Source organism: Etheostoma spectabile, chromosome 5 (genome assembly GCF_008692095.1).
Source record: "Etheostoma spectabile isolate EspeVRDwgs_2016 chromosome 5, UIUC_Espe_1.0, whole genome shotgun sequence".
Classification (NCBI taxonomy): domain Eukaryota; kingdom Metazoa; phylum Chordata; class Actinopteri; order Perciformes; family Percidae; genus Etheostoma; species Etheostoma spectabile.
Genome location: NC_045737.1, coordinates 29,040,875 through 29,062,220, shown reverse-complemented (window position 1 = coordinate 29,062,220; position 21,346 = coordinate 29,040,875). Strand labels below are relative to the sequence as shown.

The 21,346-nt window shown below is 40.5% G+C and overlaps 1 protein-coding gene across 2 annotated transcripts; it reads right to left on the bottom strand.

The window, feature by feature from the left end:
- Window positions 1-3,098: 3,098 nt before the first annotated feature.
- On the bottom strand, window positions 3,099-21,294 carry tango2 (transport and golgi organization 2 homolog (Drosophila)). Of its 2 annotated transcripts, none has more exons than XM_032516290.1 (10): window positions 21,047-21,294; window positions 20,416-20,474; window positions 19,984-20,112; window positions 15,776-15,864; window positions 13,269-13,388; window positions 12,745-12,862; window positions 6,359-6,426; window positions 6,001-6,154; window positions 4,491-4,595; window positions 3,099-3,918 (listed from the first exon to the last, which is right to left on the bottom strand). In XM_032516290.1, the coding sequence occupies exons 3-10, from the start codon at window positions 20,037-20,039 to the stop codon at window positions 3,798-3,800; spliced, it is 831 nt and encodes a 276-aa protein (XP_032372181.1). In that variant the 5' UTR covers window positions 20,040-20,112; window positions 20,416-20,474; window positions 21,047-21,294; the 3' UTR covers window positions 3,099-3,797. The 2 variants fall into 2 exon arrangements, with proteins under 2 accessions (XP_032372181.1, XP_032372182.1); XM_032516291.1 differs by having other exon boundaries at window positions 6,001-6,151.
- Window positions 21,295-21,346: the final 52 nt, after the last annotated feature.

The following is a 21,346-nucleotide window of genomic DNA, read 5'->3' as shown; positions in this document are numbered from 1 at the left end:
AATAAATATATATATATATACAGTCTATGTGAGCAACATGTTAACGTGTCAACGTCAGAATATTCAAGAAATAAAAGATGTTAAAAGTTGGTAAAATGCCATAAAGACTTGCTTTTCAAATTTAATGTGCAAAAGGTTGGTTTACATTATTGATGATTAAACTACAAATAGCCTAGTAAACTACTTTGAAATGATGACCTGCGGCCCTTTGCTGCATGTCATTCCCTCTCTCTCCCCCCTTTCATGTTTTCAGCTGTGCTATATAAATGAAAAGGCCTAAAATGCCCCAAAACAATCTTTAAAAATCTTTAAAAACCTGAAGAACTAGCAGAAAAGGGTTATTGCTGTTGACTTTTTGCTGAAGAAACAGCCTGTCTGCAAAATGATGCAGTGCCCAGAGCCTATTGGTTTAAACACCTCAGCTGCTTTCTGTAAGGGATGGAGAGAGAACTGCAGGCTGGACACTTTGAGATCTTAAATCACGGGATTTGGCTAAAAGAAGAAAGAAAGAATCTGAACTTCTACCACTGAGTGACACAAAGGTAGATTTGTCCAGGTAGATCACAGGTAGATCTTCTAAGTCTCGTTTGCGTTCTATGTTAAGCACTTACATTTAATTTTTCATTTCTCCTTAGCAACCTGTCACTATGAATTTATATACATTATCTTGTGGCTAATATCTACATTTCTTATTGTTGTGGAGAAGTCGATATTTTATAATTCAACTGAGACATTCAACTGATTTTACACAAGGTCAGCTGACTAGTCATGAGCAGTGGTCCTACTACTCAGTCTGCTATGTTAATGTGCTAAAGTCAAAATATATATTCAGACATTCAATAGTGTCAAGAAATAAGCAACACCGTGATAAAGATTTGCAAACAAATCACAAAGTAAAAGAAATCAGATTTTCAGCCTTTAATGATTTTTATTTTGGCTGGGTCAAAATTGAGAAAACAGTCCCAGCATGAAATATCTAAATAGTATGTTGCTGTTTGTTTAAAACATATGCACACTGTGTCCATGAACAGTAATATAAAGAATGTTGGAGGACAGGAGTGACGTGGTGGACGGAGGGGGGTCGAGTTATGATGCAGGCAGCTGGATTCTGGACCAAATTCTGGTTTTATTTCAGTTAGCTTAATAGCTGGTTTGATTTGCATTGAGAGGTGATCTTATGGAAAGTTCCCCATGCCTATCTCCAGGTATGGTGAAGGGTATGTGATGATGGGGGGGGGGGGTATTTTAATTCCAAAGGCCAAGGGAACTTTATCAGGATGCATAGTATCCTGATCCAAATAACCTTTAAAAATAAAAATGTGCCTGCCTCTATGTGAATTTAACATAGGGGGGTGTAAATAATACCCTGTATTTTAAGGAAGAACATTTATTTATTAATAATACATTATTCATTCATAACAACAAAAAATGCCGCAGCTTGTTTTCATGGTTTTCTTTTCAACTGTCACCACCAACAGCGTCTATAAAGGTTAAAAGCTGATCAGTTTAAGATTTTGGTTTTGCATAAATGTATTAAATATATATAGAAGCATATATCCTGAAGTCTTGAGAGGCAGACGGCATGAGGATCAGGTAAATCGCAATCCCTTAACTTGCCAGATGGTGTCTCTGTTCACTTACAGTAGTAGATGAGTGACCACTTAAAATACAAGGCTATGGTGTCACAAATTACTGGATCTATTTATATAGTGAGGGAAGATTTGAACCCTTTTTATGTATCTAGACTAAAATGACACAAGATCAAATCAAACACTGCTCTCAAATCATAAACAAAGTGATCAAAATGATACACAATATCAAGCAGTGAGTAAACAATACACACAGAAATAGAAAAAAACGTTGTTCAAAACTTATAGTTCTCAGGTACATTTTTAATCTCAAAACAAATTCATATTTCTCCGTCCTTGTCTTTTGATGAACAGAAACATGTTCTATAATGGTAGTTTAAAATTGATCAGAAAAGACTACTCTGCTTTGCTCTTTGCAGTTTTTTGTTCTTCCTCTTCCTTGTACCCCTATTTTGACAGTACTCTACCCTACATCTCCCAAACCTGTCCTCTGTGATACTGTAGTCACGTTATTTGTTGATATGAACCTGTAACCAGTCCAAATCTATTGAGCAGTTTTTCTTCTATCTGTTCTCTTTCCTTCCTACCTTCAACAACCTGCCTGCTCATATGTTGGTGGGGTCACATCATTTGAAATGAGTGAAATCAATCTTGCGTGGTTGTGTTCAACCAATGACATGTGTTCTCTGTTTGTATTTGATTGTTGCCACTTGGGTTTACCAGTATGGATGACATGCGCATTAGAGTGCACAATGTGTTTTGAGAAAGAGAATGGGTTGCAGGGAGTTTTGCTGAAAGGTCCAAGTGAGATCTGCAAATGGTGTTTTACCATGTGACATGGTTTAAGGTATTGACAGACTGCACAATTAGCTAACGGAGTTCAGGCAACTGAGCTTTGTTCAGCCAATTGGATTCAGTGTTTTAGCAATTGAGAAAAACTTCAATTAGCTACTGTACATTCTTGAATGTTCTCCATACATTAGGAAAAAAAAAATGGAGAAAAAACCCTGAACTTTACAGTATCTCCCAAAATTAATTGCCCATGTAGTATGTATGTTTAACATTTCATGAATTTTCTTTTGCTATCTTCCTTGACTTCCTCACTGGTTCCCTCCATCAGGCGGCAAATCTACAGACTTCACCTCGCTCCTACTGTACTGTAGAAACTGCTGACAGAAATTACCTGAAAACATGTACGCTGGCGAATTCATCAGTAACACACTTTTAAGAGTCAAATAAAAAGTGATCAATATTTCATACCTCTATCTTATTGAATATATGTAGAGAACAAGCCTCAGAACATAAGTATATCTGTGAGTTGTCATACCCTTACAGGGGTGTTTGGGCCCTGTAGAATGGCATTTTCTTTGGGCCCTTCCCCGCATTCACAGCTATTTATTCTAGCATCTTTTAGGGCCCTTCTCCCATGAGGGCCCTGAATACCTCACAGTGTGTTTGTGTCAACAATCATTACATGGTAAGCCAAATGTGAGTGTTTGGAAAAAATGGTTTTATTGTCAAGAAGCTGTGGGAGCTGCAGAGATCCAGAGCCTGAAACGCTTTGCATTCAACATCTGTTGTAACCAACATCCAGGCTACTGTTGTGCAGGGTTGGGATGGAACTAATGAATTACCAGTTATAGCAATCCGAAATTGAAAAAGTAGATGGTAGCTCTAATGTACTTCAGTAACTTTAAATTTAAATCAGATTACAGGTTCTCTAGAAAAATACTGGTGACTCAATGTTTTCCCATTGTGTGAAACTGAAAAAACAATTTATAATTGCAGTTTGAAAATTTTGCAAAAAGTGTATGTTCACTCCACAACATGTATAGGTAAAAATATGACATAAAAAAGAATAAATTAGATTGCATCAAAATAATCTTAATCTTGACACATTTTAAAGCAGGTTACCATCGATCTGTACTGGACTTTTTTTAGCAGCAACCCAACCCTGCTGTTTTGTGAAATGTGGGTCAAATTATTTTCCCTTTACAAAATAAGAAATTTTCTTTGGCAATCTGTTAAATTAGCACACATTTTCAAAAAAATGCATTTTTATCTTAAATAAAGAATAAGAGATGCATATCACTGTGCTGACACATGCTATGGTCAACTGCAGCTTGAGGAGGAAATGGGGGGGGGGGGGGGTGATGGAAGGAAAAGGTAATGCAGAAAGGCACAGAGTGGGTTTCCTCCATCTTGTTTTTACGTCTGCAGTTTGAACTGGAAAGAACTGGTGCTCCATTTGCTTGTGTCACAGTTGAGCATGGTGCGCTCTGTGAAGGACACGTTGCCTTCTGCGTCTACCAGGATGATTGTATTGGTCCTAAAGAGACAAGGACACAGGATGCAAGAAAACAAACACAAACACATTAAAATTAACAATTTAAAATGCTAAAAAATAAAAAGAAGACACCGATGACAACTATGATCATTTTAAAGTCACATTTGAGGTATTGAGCAAAACACCTGTACTAAGACTGAGCAAGCGGTGGCAGGCAGTCCATTGACGGCACTTTGATGGCTCGGGCAAAGGCTGACCCTCTGACCTTTTGGCTACAGGACCGTGTAGGGGTGTCACGATTCTCCAAATCCACAATTCGATTTTAGTTTTGATTGGTCACGATTCAGTTCAATTTAAACTTTTTTTTAAAGCAGTGGCAGCAATGCAACAGTAAGAGCCACTAGATGGCAGGAGGGTACTTTACAACAAGAATTGAAGTTTCTCTGCATTTACAAGGTGGACTTAAAGGCACCATAAGTTTGAGGTGCACCTGAACGCAGTATGAAGTCTAGTCGGAACCTACAGGCTTTCATGTTGGTTGTTTATTAGCATAACTCGAGGAAGGCAAAATGTTGGGTGGGTGGAGAGAAGAAGCGTAGGTGGGAGACACTGACCTTGTGCCATAATGAGGGGTGCGAACACACACTGCAGACTGAGCCTGGATCACCAGCTTGCTTAAACCATGACCCTGGCCCTCCTGAGCTGGATCAGGTGTGTTGCTGTTGAACAAACCCATAATGCACCACTTTGAAAAACTTTACAGCCATGAGTTAGTATATAGATTATTCTCTGTCATATTCCCCATGCAGTGTATTAAAGTCAGCGAACAACTCATGCATAATATCCAAAAATGATGTAATGAACAAGCAACACCTGGACAAATGGTTCCTCAACCTGCTCTGGTGTTGTCCCTAATTTCAGTCTAGGCCCTAAATAAACATGCTTTTCTAAACTCACGGAAAACTGTTTCTGAAAATATCTCAGACAAAAAAATAGGTCATGCAGTTGAGCCTTGGTGCTTTATACATAAACATGACATCATGCAAAAGTCAGTGTTATCAAGGAGAAAACCGACATTAATTCCAGCTAAATGCAATCCCTTTCAGTCCTGATACCGTATCTATCATTTCTGGCCTGTTCCAGTCACACTATCCAGCTGTGTGCACGCTGAAATCATTCAGCATTTTACCCAACATATGGCACATGACCTGGTCAAATTCTGCAATGTTCACCATCAACATACTGCTCTACATATTACAATAGATTAGACACAATCAAACGCAATTGTGTCATACTTGCAATAAGGACTAGCACAATATCCAAATCGCTGAGGGAAGGGGCGTAATATTTGTTAAAAGGTAACATATGTGTCAAACCATTCTGAATTAAGTATTGTGGTACTGCAGAAATCCCAACCTACAAATCCTCCCCTACAGACTAAAGATAGGTACACATCCGCGGAAAAATCACTCTATAATCATTTAAACCTTTTTTCTCCCCAATGATTTTCAATGAAAATGTGATCATTACCTCCTCCATCGTTAATCATATGGCAATTGCAATATCAGTCAAAACAATCGCAATAAGATATTTTCCTCATATTGTGCAGCCCTATATTACTAGTGAACGTTAGAGGTGTTAGAGAGATTAAAACTGTGATGTAATTTCTCGGCAAGGTTAAAAGTTGTCTCGCGATATCAGTACAGAGGTGCAGAATTACGTTGGTACAACTGAAAACTAATTCAATTGACACACACGCATGCGTGTTGCAATTTTCATTAATTTCATTTTGTGACTTTTAAACGAATGAAAGACTATTTTTCCAGTCATATTTTATCATTTAAGTTCTTTACAATGTGTGTTGAAATCTTGTTCTCGTGTCTCGTCTCGTGTCTCAAGTATCTCGCCACAGCCCTAGTGAACGTAGATGTAAATAACCTCTACACGTCAACTTTAAGGGGAATTCATCCATGTTAAAGCCACATTATTGCTTTACATCCAACAAAAAGCTTGAAAAAAAATCAATAGAAAAGCAAAGCATTTTTATATGATTATTCATAAACTAAGATGAAGGAAATGTGTGTCATGATGCGTGCATTTTTAAAGTGGGTGTTTGCCACTCACAGTTCCTCATTGTTGAGGACGTTGAGCAGCTCTTGCACCAGTCCGTCGCAGGACAGGGACTGGTCGCTGACAACGCTGGTGAAGTGACGCTTGCCTTGCAGCAGTTTCCTCCATGGAGTTTCCAGCAGTGAATTACTCAAGCCGTAGATTCCTGCTGAGGGGCAAATGAAGAACACATGCAAATATATGCACTAGTAAGCTCTGCTGGGTGACCTCGAGGAGCGTGATCCTCCAATAAACAGACAATCTGACAACGATATCAACATGGAAATGGCTAACAAGGATGGGCCACAGGCTGAGAGAAGGTGCACGATGTGAAAGGAACGGTTTCTACAGCAACCATAGTAAAAACACAGACCTGCTTTTAGATGGATGGGTTCAGGGCTGCCTCTGTTTCCATAGTAACACATAATGTCTTGTTTGGCCCTACATGGGACACAGTAAGGTGGAAAATTACAGAATGTATTTAGTGATGATTACATTGTTTATGTCTAATTATAAAGGCTGTGTCAAGAGTCACAGTGCGTCTATGCTCTTTAAATAAACATAAATACAGCGAGAAGATGATGTTCCAAGAAGCACTCTTGAGGGAATCCTGGAAGATGAGTGCTCAGGGTGAAAGAGAATATCAACAGTGCACCATATGGTATTCTTTGATGACTGATTTTCTTTGCAGTCTTGGAAAATTGGAATTAAGAAGCCGGTTTCATTTGAAAATGGAAAAAAATACCTAACACTATTGCTAATTGCAGCATTTAAATCCGTCCTAAAGGAGCAACTGGGTGAAATGAATGTTCAAAACACAAATTCATGCAGCAAACAACTTTCACTACCACAAAGCCAGTTAGTTATGGTGTTCGATCTCTTTGCAAAGTCCTCAGTTAGAGGGAATTTATTCAGTCTGAAAAATCTGTCTGACATCAAGGGCAACTGGGACGGCTTTGGTACAGGAGAGTGAATAATAAATTAGGACCAAATCCTTTGAACCAGCAAGGGAATCCTTTTTAATTTTTATTTTTTTATGTCAATTTTATGACAGCCATACCAGTGGCATCAGTCAATCTGAAATGTGGCGCAACACTGCTTCAACATCTAACTTGGGAAGTTTCCCAGTCAAGAGCTGGCAAGACAGGAATAAAATATGCTGCTGGGCTTGTTGCTTTGCCACAAACTTTATCAGATAGTATTAAAAGCCAAAATACATATCGGCCTTTGGTCTATACCATACATTATAAGCAAAAAAAGGTTTGTCCAACCCATTTAGAAGGATTTCATATTGGTTTCATACCACAGTATATGAATGTGAAAAACAAGGTTTATATTTATTGGTTTAAGCACAAGAAATATATACTTTTTTTTTCAAAGATTATTTTTTCAGGGTTTTTTCCTTTTATTAGATAGAGACAGTGGATAGACATGTGAAACGGGGAGAGAGAGAAAGATGGGGGATGACACGCAGCAAATGGCCACAGGCTGGATTCGAACCTGGGCCGCTGCAGGACTCAGCCAACATGGGGCGAGCGCACTCACTCAGTGAGCTATAGGCTGCCCCAAGAAATATATATTTATTTGCACATATTAAAACTTTTTGAAACAATGATGATGATTCTTGATACAATGACGTGCTTGTTTTCCTCAGCCAATAGTAATGGAAGTAGTGAGGATCATTATCTATAAGGTCAACGCAACTACATAAACAGAATGGGGTAAGACATGGTGTGACAAACAACTTGCATGTTAAAATGCACGTAGGTAGGGTGACTGGACCGATTAATCATGGTCTGTCATCTGATTAGTCAGTTCATTAAAACAACTAAAGACTGAAGGAATCCAAGCACGCAGGCACGCACGAACCGACGCACATAGGCACGCAGGCACGTCTTGTGTTAATTTCCTGGAGCAGAGAGTTTTCTAAAGGCAGGACAACGTGTCCAAGCAGCTGTGAGAGAACACTCAAAGCTGTAGGTTGACACACACTGTCTCTCTGACAACAACAAATCAAAAGCCTTGATATTGCTCCCAACTTGTACCCAAACCCAATTGAACAGTGTGAATAAACAACTGCTTTCCCGGAGTTCCTGTGGTTACTATGAACACAGCAGCATATGCCAATGTTGACTCGGGTGATATCAGTCACCCCTCATACATGCATGAACACAGTAGCTGCTCTGCGGGAACCAGATGGTCCTTTAACCTGAAGGGAAACTGACAAATTTATAAACCTTTTAACCTGTTGTCAGTTCTGCTAAGGGGGAAAAAAATGTCGGAAAAAACTAGTTTGAGCACGGCCCTAAACTCAACAAAGCCTGAAAAGGCCCCGATGTTTATGTATACACTTTGTCCCGTGATATGCATCAAATTGACCGTGGTGGTGGCAGGTGGAGGATTTGCAGAAGGAAGGCTCTATTTCTGCTATTTGAAACTGGCTACAATATCGAAACTCTCATCAAGGGGAGCTGGGGGTTGATTTGGGCTGAGATGAGGAAACAGCAGGAGGTTGAGACCACTGGGCGGACCGAGAACGAGGAGGGAAGAGTGGAAAACAGGCTTTTTCAGATCTCAGTAAGAGAGGTAATCAGTATGCTGGCTGGGAGATGATCTAATGAAGCGTTCTCTATACTGAGGCTGCAGAGCCGCTTCCCCATCGCCAGCTGTGGAGTAGCTGCCCGGAGATGGTCGGATGAGCTTTCGACAGTATCAGTTCAGAATGTAGATGGGTAGTTGGTGGGGGCTCCTGGGTAAGGACAGCATGTAGTCTTGTATTCATTCAGACACATCTGTGCATGTACAGCTACAGACATTAAAGGCATTGAATAGGGGGATAAAACACTTGTATTATGTGGTGTTGTTCATTTGAGCCACGACAGCTTCATGGCTCCATGTAGAACCATGTTGATCTGTCAGTCGGTCCACTACCGAGTGAAATTGCTGAAAACCTGTTGGATGGATTACCATACAATTTGGTTCCAATATTCTTCGTTCCCAGAGGATGAATCCTAATGACTTTGGAGATTCCCTGACTTTTCCTTCAGCACCATATAAGATTCACATTTGTGGTTATAAATCGGATGGCACAACTACAGGATGAGTTTTCCTTTAACTCCATCATCACATCAAAATTTCACTTTGTCCAATACTTTGGTTTCATGGAAGGATAAAGGCAGGGAAATACAGTAGGATTAAGAACGTCTCCTGATGTTTTATATGACCACATGCTAACAATGGTAAAGCTAAAATCAGGAGTATTTTGTGGCAATTTTTCAACATCTGGATGCACTCAATTAACAATGCACGCTGTATTTGAGCTATTTACTGTGAGCATCTACTTCTAATTCTATTAGGCACATAATCATGTTCTATTTTACTAAAAGAGAATGTGATTTTCCAACAGGTAATGTCAGTAAAAACAAAATGAAATATTCATTTTGTTTAAAATGTTGAGAGTTCATCCACCCCTGATACTCTGGAATGTGCGTATCTAATGCGCTGCTGTTTGTCTTTCTCAGCTCAAACTAGTTTCTGCCAAGAATTACAGCACCTGGTTTGAGACCATAAGATTGAACCACATTTTTGTTTTGATAAAACAGCCACACTCTGCCTGACTAAAAGTGCATTAAGCGGGGCATTTGGTTGCAGGCAAACCTCAGACAAAATATTATTTAAAATAGATTTATTATCTGGGCATTGACTTTAAAGTGAGAGTAACATGAAATCAGATCAAAACCCAAAGCTATGAAAAAGTCTATAAAAAAAGAAGCCTTGAGAGCATCAATCAGAGATTATGTGCGATCAAAAAGTAAATATTCATGGTATTAGCTCCACAGAGAGAAGGCTCGGTACGATGCCACTGACCAAATCACTTGCATGTACAACTCAACCCAACATGGTCATGGATTATTAATCGAGGCAGGATTGGTTTAACAAGCATCACAATTTTAAAGAAGCAATACATAAATCATGGCCAGAGTGGAATACATGAATACCTCTGGGTTCTGTATTAAGTGTACCCTTTCTCCTCATTGCATCACAATGAAGGTGAACATTCTCAAAAACCAGAGTGAAGACAAACGCTGTTTAAAAATTTGTGTTGTGTCTCCCACTGCCGCCCTATCATAAATCATGTAGCTGGTTACAGATGAACGAGAGATCCTCTAATTGTAATATAGTGCTACTCTCTATCCACCAGATGTAGTTATTGATCCGGAAAAGAAACTAGACGCCTTATTTCCTCTGAGCTGCTGGGCACACCACATTGGAAAACAAATAGGCTGGTAATGACGCTGTTTATAAAAAAAGATGTAGGCTTGCTTTCTGTCACTGTGTGTCATCTCTATCGGCAGTGAACGCAGCACCCAGCAGATGGGTATTTGAGGAGAGAAACAAACAGTACTTTCACAGCACGAGGCTCTGCTGTGTGATTTCAGCCTCAGATGACAGCACGGTCAAAGTGGAAGACATGAGGGCATGAGGATGGGGTGGCACCTTATTCTTTCATTTAAGAGGAATGCCATTGGGGCAGCGCAGGCACAGCTCCCGGTCTTAACAAGGACATTTGCATATTTTGATTGCTTAAGCATATCAAAGAAACAGCCAAGCCACCTAGCTGCTGTCTAGGCCTTTGCAACAAGGACAAAAAAAAAAGGAATTTCAAAAGCCGAAATAATACTGCGCACAGTTGGGGTGGTTTGGTCATCTGGTAAGAATACCTTCTGGGGCCTCCCTAGGGAGGTGTTCCAGGCACGTCCAGCTGGGACGAGGCCTCTGGGAAGACCCAGGACTAGGTGGAGGGATTATATCTCCAACCTGGTCTAGGAACGCCTCGGGATCCCCCAGTTGGAGCTGGTTGATGTGGCTCGGGAAAGGGAAGTTTGGGGTCCCCTGCTGGAGCGGCTGCCCCCACAACCCGAGACCAGATAAGCTGATGAAGATGGATGGATGGATGGAAATACTACTGATATGGACTGAGACTGCAATATTAAATACAAATTGTCATTTGAAACTTGCAAGTTTTTTTTGGAATCCAAGAAACTGGTCGTGTTTTTAACTTAACGGTCCGTTCACTAGCTCGGTCTACCAAACGGCGATTGTCCAATCGATGCTTAGCAACCATCACTAGGCACGGTAGGTCTGTAAAGCTTTTGATTTCTTCACATGTTGAAGCAGTGTGCCTGGGGCTGTGTTGTGGGAGACGCTCAGCATTTAAAGAAACTGGAGGGTGGCGTCTTTTTGGGTAGTTCCAAAAAAATAAATAAAAATAAATAAATACAAGGGCAATTTTGTAAAGAATGGAAGTGGAAAATGTTGGCATGACCAGATAACTAGCTTTTTGTTACTGCCTACAGTAGTAATATGACCCAGCTTTACTTGCGGTGTTTTTTGCCTCCAACGTCTCCTTCGAGAGCTTTACTTGAAAGGCCAAGGAAAAAGATTAGAATTTCATAACAAGAAAGTGACCTCTGTTTAAAATCAAGGATCCATTATTTGAAGGTGCTGACATTTACGGTAAGCGTATAGTCTCATATCCGGTGTTCCAATATCACGGAGGTTATTTTTCGGCTCCAGCAAAAACTTAGTGAACTCTGCTTTATTGTTTAAATCTGGTGGCTAAGTGACTGGAATAGGAGACAAGTGTCCTGTTGCTTTCTGCAGCTATGCATGGCATACTAAACAAGGCTTCCATTTCTGCTCTAGCTGTATGTATGGTGTCTTCTTGATTACTGTGTGTATATTTTAACCTGTATTGTTTTTTATTGCTTCCTGCCATGGGCTAAAATCATCTGGCCAAAGGACTACGGTTGAAAATTTGCCGTCTGGTTAACACTGGCACATTTACAGAAATGTTGATTAATGTGTGTTGTCCTTTATAAATAAAATACAAATACAAGGGCGGACAAGCATAAAAACCCGTCTTAAGAAGAGATCCTCCTGGAGGCCATTTTACCAGGATACACGGATCATGACACCACACTCTGCCGTGGAAAGCCTGATCTTTTTTTCTCCCACCCAGGGATACAGTCTGGTGTGTCTGGTGGTGTGTGTGTGTGTGTGTGTTGGAGTTGAACCTTCAACCTCTCGCTGGCAGAAACTGAGACCCATTTCCATGCCAATTGTCTAAAGGGGCCTCTACCATGACAACTATCTCTGTGTGCACTGATCCCACTTTGATTTCTTTCACTAAATCACCAAATTCAGTCAGCCAGGCTGGTGAAGCAGGCGAGGCGGAAAAAAAGAAGAAAAAAAACCTCATTATTTTAATGCTGTCAAGATTTTCTTCAGGTGATTCTTCAGAATTTGAATGCCGACTCTTTCACAGCTCAGCAGCCTAGATTTCTTTTTCAGTTCTGCCTTCCTAGCACTCCAGAGATGAAGACGCTGCCTTTGTGGTTTCACTCCAAGGTAAGGCCAGAATTCAGAGGAACTGAGTAACAGCCTGTCCTCAACAAATTGAGTTTGATTCCTTTAGTGCACAAGAATTTGCAGAAATTATCACTTCATGACACCAACACGAACAAGAACATGTCTGAACATCCGACAGCCTATGGTGGCTACATACATATTTTGACTGTGAAATAAATTTCAACTTGTAAAATGTATCAGGTATGGCTTCTTACTGGAAGACAAATGTTTCTTCTCGCAACTACAGCTCAGTGTAAAGATTCTCATGATGTTAATACACCTTTCACTAAGCTTTTTCTGTGAATAGACTATACACTTAAGACAGATTTCACCACACCTTTCACTCACTTGAACTCCGCGGTGATGAGGTTGAAGCCGTTGTACTGGTGGCTTTCTGTTGACACCTTCTTTAGGTATGAGTAGCAGTCCAGATCCTTGTCCATTAGGTAGTTAGACACTAGAAATCCTGCAAAGGTTAAAAGAAATGGTTCTTAAATTAAGCACTCAAGAAACCCAGCCTAGTTGTTAATAACACATATAAAATATGTACATATAAATAATAAAAAAAGATATGTGAAACTTGCAGCCCAAATGGTTCCATACGACCCTTCAAAATGCAGCCTGAAATGCAGTGTTGTGCTTTACAGGGTGAACGATAAAATACACAGTACCAACCTATTAAAGAAATTGCATGAGTAGACTATCTGGAACAGTTAACAGTTATCAACGGGTTGCTGAATGCTTCTCTATCGTCATCGTGTTAAACCAGCCAATAGCGCGCCAGGTAGATAAGCCAGTTTGTGATTGGTTCCCGCAAAATTGTGAACTGAAGCAGAAGAATTAAAACGTGCAGGTTTCCAGACCGAGCTCACCTCTTCCTTGTGCATCAGGGTTGAGACGTCCTTCCATGTAGTTGGTGATTGCAGCCAGCTTGCCCCGCTTGCTGATCCCCAGCCATGATCCTCCCTCCTTACTACACTCCAGGTCCAGGCCTGGTTTACACAAAAGGAGTCAAATGTTTCTTAAACACAGCACTGTGCAGTTCACCGGACTTCACCTGGAGGTAAAACATATTTTATGCTTTTGCTAGCCATTCAATAGGCCATTATACAAGTTAAAAAATAACTTGTCAAAAAATTATAATAATAATAATTTATTAGTGTTTCCTCCATACTTTTGAACAATTCCCACATAATTCCAATATCCATTTAGTAAAGTTATTTCCCAGGTGCTGATTTCACACAATGGTTTAAGAACCCTATGTTCAACACAGGTCCAGTAAGTAAGTCTTCCTTATGATATTACTGTATGTTTCCTCCACAGTGCTGCGGAGGAGGGTCTGGCTGCTCCACACACCACTCAGGGCTGGGAGAAAAATGTACTCGGTTTATTGGCATTTCTTTACACCAATCACAAAAGTCTTGGGCGGTGCTAAGCACCGGACACAATAGCCTGGGGAAGGAACTTGTTTTGGTGGAACATGTGTACGTTCAAAGGTTGTTTTGGTTGTACAACAGAAAACTCAGATTGGACCGATCTAGCTAGGTCTAGCTAGGTGTCTGGATTTACCCTGCAGAGATCTGAGGACCAGGTAACCATAGTCCTCAGATTGGACAGATAGTCTAGCTAGCTGTCTGGATTTACCCTGCAGAGATCTGAGGACCAGGTAACCAGAGTCCTAAGAAATCCACTGGAATTTAAAATTCTAACCAAAGAAAGAGGAAGGAGATGGCCATTCAGTAGATATTCCAGCGGCACCAGAGCAATCCTCTAAATGAATTGTCGTTGACATAGACAGCAAATGATCAACCTGTGTAAGCATTACTGAAGACCAAGCCGTCACATAGACCTTAATCTCCCGGGTTACTCTTTTTTTAAATTTACAATGTTTGTCTTACAACAATGGGGAATCTTCCTTGGTGTCCTTCGCATGAGAAAGGCGGGCAAAGGAAGAAAGAAAAGATATTGAACTTGAACCAGCCTGCATTAAGATACACCTAATGAAATACTCTATTCACGGTTATGGACAAAAAAAGACCAGAATAGGAGGAGTACATCCTTTGATTGGACTACCCTCGTGTGTAGCTTTGGCAGTGATTAAATAAACTCAATCCATCAATAAATCTGTTTTTATCTTTCCACTGTTCCTCTTCTTTACATGACATGGGAAAGGTAGACTGCATGTCTACTGCACTTCCTGGTGATCAATAAAGACAGGTCCACTTACAGTGACAGGGACCACGGCAGCCAAGCGGTCTTACTCCTCTGGGAGTGGATAGAAAGCAAGCCTGATCCCACTAGGAGCTATAGCTTACTTCCCTTTGCGTCATGCGGTGTCTCCCTCAGGGCCCCGGACCGCACCCCCCAGCCCCGCAGATAAGGCAGAGCCATTTATTCCTGTCACATCGCATAAAAGCAGCCATCAATTAAGGGCCCACTACTGGACTCCTGACCCCTCTATTACAGAGAGGAAAAGGAGACTGACGAACAACCAAGCTATCTCTGCGTTTCCTCCTTCAGGAGGAAAGAAGGCAGGATGATTGATTTCCTCTGCTTGGCTATAATGTGTATTGGACATCAGTCAATTAAATATAGTTTACTGTGGGTGGGGATATCCTGTGACGGAGTAGAGAGAATTGGATTCTGAGGTGGAGGAGACATGTTTTTCCTTGATTATTGAAACCCATGTATCCAATCCAACATCTGCTGCATTTTCACTTAGTTACAGAGCCAAGAGACATACGTTTTAAAGTCTAACGCATATTCCACCTGTCGAGATGCAACACAAATTCCTCCTCATCAAGAAAATTTGTATCGAGATGCAACTAATGATTATTTTCATGGTCGATTAATCGGAGTAAAAAATGTGGATTGGTGTTTCCCAAAGCCCCAGATGACATCCTCAAATGTCTTGGTTTGTCCACAAATCAAAAGATATTCAGTTTGCTGTTCCAGAGGAGAGAAGAAACTAGAAAATATTCACATTTAAAAGAATATCTTCTTTTTCTTTCTTGAAAAATTGCTCAAACCAATAAATTGATTATCAAAATAGTTGGGGATTAACTGACGTATAACCAATCAATCAATTCATCTTTGCAGCTCTATTATCTGTTGCCTGATATTAACCATTTTGGTCAAGACTCCCTGAAAAAGAGCCTTCCAACCTTGGGAACTTGATTGATTGAATGAAGGCCAAAGCCTGCACTTCAAAACACAAACGACTGATCTAGCTTTTTTCATGTGTACTTGTTCTCTCCTGTTAAAAAAAGACCAGCAAGAAGTTATTCGTTCAGTGCATTCAGTGCTTTACTAATTATTTTTAAATGGGTATTTATGAGGCAGGAAATGTGGCGAGTTGGACTCAAATGTACAGACTTACCGCTGAGGATCTCACTGTTGGTCCCCCAGAAGTCTGCAGCTTTGGACGGCCTGTTGTAGAACTCATCTCTGTTTGCAGCCAAAATTAGCCTGCGGAGGGGGATCGAGATACCGTGGTTCAGAGGTTGGCGGGTTATCTTTGTTCATTCGCTGAGTCTTGTTTATTTGCTCTTGACGTGAACCAATGAGGTATTACAGAAGACATTGCTGGTCTCAACAGCAGATCCATTATCAACAACTATCCCATGATAATATTCATGAAATCCCATAAGCTAATGAGTTGGAAGACAGACAAGAAGGGAGTTGGAAGGCAGACAAGACGGACCATTAATAAAAGGCGCTGAAATGAATCATTACATTGATGCATTGCGACGCAGCCCTGGACAATTCTGCATCGCTGCAGGGACAGACCATAATCGATTATTGCCTTCTTATGTTACTTGATGTTCCGGTTGCTGTTTTGTTTTTGCCTTTTGTCTGCTGTCCGCTACGTTCAAGGGTCTTTTTTAGGAGCAGCTACAATAAAAAGGGGAGTTCCTGTATACCTGACTGCTTGGATTAGTTGAGGAAAACTATTTAGATTAGATTAGATTCAACTTTATTGTCATTACACATGCACAGGTACAATGCAACGAAATGCAGTTTAGATAGAGCCTCAGGGCCGCAGCTATTTAAAGCGCCGCCACACGCACTCTGAAAAGTATTGAATATGTAGCAATATACCTTAACATTGAGCAGGTGACGCGTCACGATGCATCGGGATATTGAATCCATTTGAATTGTTCACAAGATAGTCACAATCGAATCGTGAGACCAGTGAAGATCACACGCTTAGCCGTTACTGTAACATCACTTAGCGGCTTTAGATCCTCACTCAGCTTGTGTAATCTACTCCGAGTCCTCACACAGCAACACACATGTACACTCATCCAGCTCTTCTCACCCAGCAGCTATGAAACACAGAAACAAAATATTTCTTTGGCTCAAAGGATAAGATGACCTCTTCCTATTGCATCTTGTGACTTTTCTAAACGTGAATTAGCATTTTAGCAGAGAGCATACATGTTTTCTTTAAAAACATTATTTTTGGGCCTTCTTGGCCTTTATTTGACAGGACAGCTGAAGACAGGAAAGGGGAGAGAGAGAGAGAGTGGAAGTGACATGCTGCAGGGGCCGCGGGTCAGACTTAAACCCGGGCTGCTGCAGTAAGGACCGAGCCTTTGTACATGGGGCGCACGCTCAACCAGGTGAGCTACCAGGGCATACATACACACATACGAACATTTTATGGTATGTAAGCATGCTAAGCACCAAAATATAGTACATCAGGTTATACATTAACTGAATTTAAGTAAAAGATTGTTGAGATATGGATTTAAACATTGTAGAGAGGCACTTATATAGCCTTTGGGAAAACTACACAGGTCAGGAAAAAAAAGACCAATAATTTTTATTGATCTCTCTAGATGTTTCTTCTCAGCTTGGCAATGGTCCCTCTATTAATCATGGGTGGGTGGATGCTGCTAAGAGCAAACAGATAAACCCAACTGACCTAATAGGGGTCGACTTCTGTGCATCGAGGGCTAATGCTGGCCCGTTCCCACGGCGCTGTATGAGCCACTGCTGCTCCAGAAAACAAAGCTAACACTAATGATGCTATACCAGAGAAAAAGCATCTGCTATCAGATCCTGAGGGGGAATCACATGTGTGCAGCTCTGATCACAGTAACAGTCAGCCAGCTGCATCCTGTAGGAGGGATGGTGAGAAGCAGAGAGGTATCAAAGCTCTGCATGAATACTCAACTCGGATTCTTTGTCTATTCGGTAGACAGGGGTTTGTGGACATGGCAGCAGCCACTTTACATTTGAAGTGGAATTATGTGTTCAAGGATATTATTCATGATTCCCATTGGGATGGCTTGTAGCTTGTACCATGCTGTCAAAAAAACACTGCTTTAGAAAATAAAGTTTGAAGTTAGCCAAGTCTGCTAGCTGTGAGTAACTTTATTAAGAGTTTAGTTGCTAGTCATGATGTTTTTGGAAGTACAGAAATTTCTTCTGTAGTTTTTTTAGAGGCCCATTTATGACATAGAAAGTACATATAAACTTGAATATCTACGTATAGGCTATTAACATAGAGACAAATGTTGATAATAACATGTATATGCCTTTTTATGGTGAAAATAAGCGATTTGTTTCAAGATAGCATTTTTGCCCCATAGGGTTACACTGTAGAGTCATCTGATGACAGTCTCCAATATGGTGCCCATGATGTGAGTTGGCCAAACTCTCTCTAATGTATGGCTCTGTGCTGATATTACAATGACATTAACTAGCCTAAAGGAAGTGCTAGAATTACAAGTCAAAATCATATTACAATGCTGGTTGGTTGATTGCAGCACTGCTTTTATTCTGAGCAGCTGAAACAGAAATAAAAAATAAATTAAAAAAAACTGTGCACGCTGGATATTAAGAGTTTCGAAATACAGAAATCTCAGCATGGTGGTAATGATTTAGTCATTTGTGCTGACCCATTTAACCCTTAACCGCCGTAGGTACAGTATACTACTGTCTTTCTGTGCTGTGGGAGTGTAATAAGTATTCTGAATGAAACATTAATCTCGCCTTTAACCCAATTTAGTATAAAACCATCTTTTAGATTTACACATCACCATCAAAAGAAAGCTACTTCTGCTACCAGTAGTCTATATATAGCACTGACGTAACCAGATGAGGACACAGTACGTTTCACCTTTCCCCAGGTCTGAGTCAGAACTCGTACCACACCTCTGCTGTGATCTGAGCCGGGTTCAGTGTCCCAGAGGGAAGGACAGAGATGGACTATGGCCAGGTATAAAGTTCAGTGTCTAGCTCAAGGGGATTATAATGCGCTGGACTCGAGTCGACATCACCCCGTAACTCACATTGACTGCACATAGTGCACTGGTCCTACTGACAGAAGTTACTTATTTACTGCAGCATAGGGCACACGGAGGTTGCACAAATGTTCATTCAGTGCTTTAAGATGGTAGATTTGAGCAAAATACATGCTGTATTTTCTATAGCTAGTAGGAGAGTACATGATGTGCCCAATACAGAAAGCTATAGGTCCCCTTATACACAACTTGGGCCCTGGCAAAGACTGACACCTCCAAAATCATTTTTAAAATAAGATGTTAAAACAGAAAAGTATATAATTCTACATCTTTTCTTTTGCTACTATTCTGCTGTGCGTGTATGTGTGTGTGTTTGCACCTCCAAGTGGCACACAAGACAATCTTGGAACAAGATGAAATAGGGAACATTGCAGCATTGCCAGAGTATGGCAGCAGTGAAGTCAAGACTTGACACCTGAAAAGTTTTTGTTCACCTTATATTTAAAAAAAAGTACCTATATATTCTGTAGCTGCATTTTCCACTTCACTGATGCCATATGATGCAAACTGAGTGAAATATTCACACACAGCCTTTTTTTTTCTTTTATATAACCGTGTAAAAAAGAAGCAACATTTGCATACACATCCTTTAAAAAAAAACAACCTTTTGGGTATCTTGTAAAAAATAGCCTTATACCATTGTTTATCAAGATGGACACAGTGGGTAGTTTTAGGATTTAAAATGTCCCCATGAACCCACTGCAGTGCCAAAATCAAACATGCACAGGTGATATGATGTGTGAGCCTTTTCTTGGTGTTTCTCCAATTGCTGCTCAAGCCACGGTCGCACATGCGCAAAATAAACATCTGCGATTATCCGCCTCCCTTTTCCTAAGATGGAACGACCCGCCTTACTTCGGCCTCTGTCTTTGATTGGTTTAACCTGGTATTGTTACCCTAACCAATCTCACTCCTCATGCCTAAACCTAACTAATCCAATCAACAAAGGCAACAAGTACTTGCCAATCAGAGGCAGAGTAGGGCTGGGCGTGCTTTTGCCATCCTATGCAATTCACCATTCACTTCCATTCTATGGGAGCCAAGGGGCGTATAGGGGCTGTAGTTTATAATAATACATTTTCTGCACATGATGCATTTCATGATCTTCTGGGAGCATGATCTATGTTTTGACATCATATATGTTCCTTACAAGTCCTTTCTTTTGGAATGCCCCTCCCTGTACTGTTGGACTGACCAAATTAGCCATCTTATAAACTTACTTTGCATTGAGGACAGTAAGTGTCAAAGTTTATTAAAAGGGTTAATTGCTCACCTGTAGGCATTTTTGGATGCAGGCCGGGGGTCAAACTTGAAGAAAATTATACACATGGATGTACTGGGGGGGGGGGATTGAAGATAATGTTTCACTAAATGCACATCTGTCTTCAAAGTTTAGTCATATCTGATGAAGAGAAAAAGAAAAACAGTAACAGAAATTAGTGTTGAGTGGTGTATGAGAGCATGGATGTGTGGAGATTGTAGAAATGGGACATTTGTTGTGTAACACGTGTTGGGAGACGGGTCGGGAGTGGTCAAGTTTTGCAACAACATACAGACTGAGCGAACAACAGCTAAAGGTTTTCTTGACTATCGGTGTTCATAGAGGATATACCTGGAAGAACAATACTTGGAATGTACCAGATCTTTAGCATGCACTTATCACAATGTATACACTTCACTAAATATGAATTATTGTAATACTTACACAGAGTACTTGGCTGTAGGACAGACAAATGGACCATCCAGAGTGCATGCTGTGGCCTTCTGTGATTATGACCCATGTTCAGAATAGCAAGTGTTAGGCATAGTTTCACAAATATTTCTTATCTTTATGATTCTTATAACTGCAATGAGTGCAAAGGTAGCCATTAAGAAACGTTAACAGCAGTTCAAATGCTTATCCATAAATCACAATGTCATTCAATGATGCTGCTGTAGGATAGTAAACCATCTGATTCTACCTAGCTAATTATTAGGCAATTAACATGAATTTCTTTCGGTCTAACAATACTGAGTTGAACAAGTGAGTAGCACTGTGGCAAGTTAATAGTGGCTATTAATAGTTGTCCTACTTCTAAATGAGCTGGCCAAAAAGCTTGAACAACTTGTCTATGTGTCTGGTAACAAACCAGTCCAGCCTCCAGGCTAGAACTAGCGTTACCACTATCAACAAACTAGTTTTAGCACAACTTGGTAACCTCAACAAGAACTAGCTAACGTTAGCATTAATATTACATCGTCAATAACGTAAATATAACAAACTAAGCAAACTTTAGCTACCTATATAACTTCAGTTATGCAAGACACATTTGACAGCAAATAACATTATTGTTTACCTGCTGTCTTCTATACAGTTTACTGCTGTGTAGTGTCGGCTAGTTGTACCTACTGTCCCTTTACACTCGCTGGCGTCAACTAAAAGGAAGTGTTCATATTGAGTGACCTCGATTTGTGTCTCCAGTCGTCTCATAAATCTCTACAGCGAACGTGAGTATTTGTTCTTTGTGCGTTGTCCTGAATCCCGCCCACCCCGGCAATGTAAATTCTTAAAACGAGTGCACTTCCAACAGGGCTAAGTTCGTGGTGATTGGTCAGTTGACAAGTAAAATAACTAGCGGCTAACAGCAAACAGTAAT

Coding starts and splice junctions, on each gene's coding strand:
- tango2 (XM_032516290.1), bottom strand. CDS start 20,039: ATGTGTATAATTTTCTTCAAGTTTGACCCCCGGCCTGCATCCAAAAAT. Junction 15,865..19,983: donor GCATCCAAAAATGCCTACAG/GTGAGCAATTAA, acceptor CCCCCTCCGCAG/GCTAATTTTGGCTGCAAACA. Junction 6,155..6,358: donor ACCCATCCATCTAAAAGCAG/GTCTGTGTTTTT, acceptor TTTGCCCCTCAG/CAGGAATCTACGGCTTGAGT.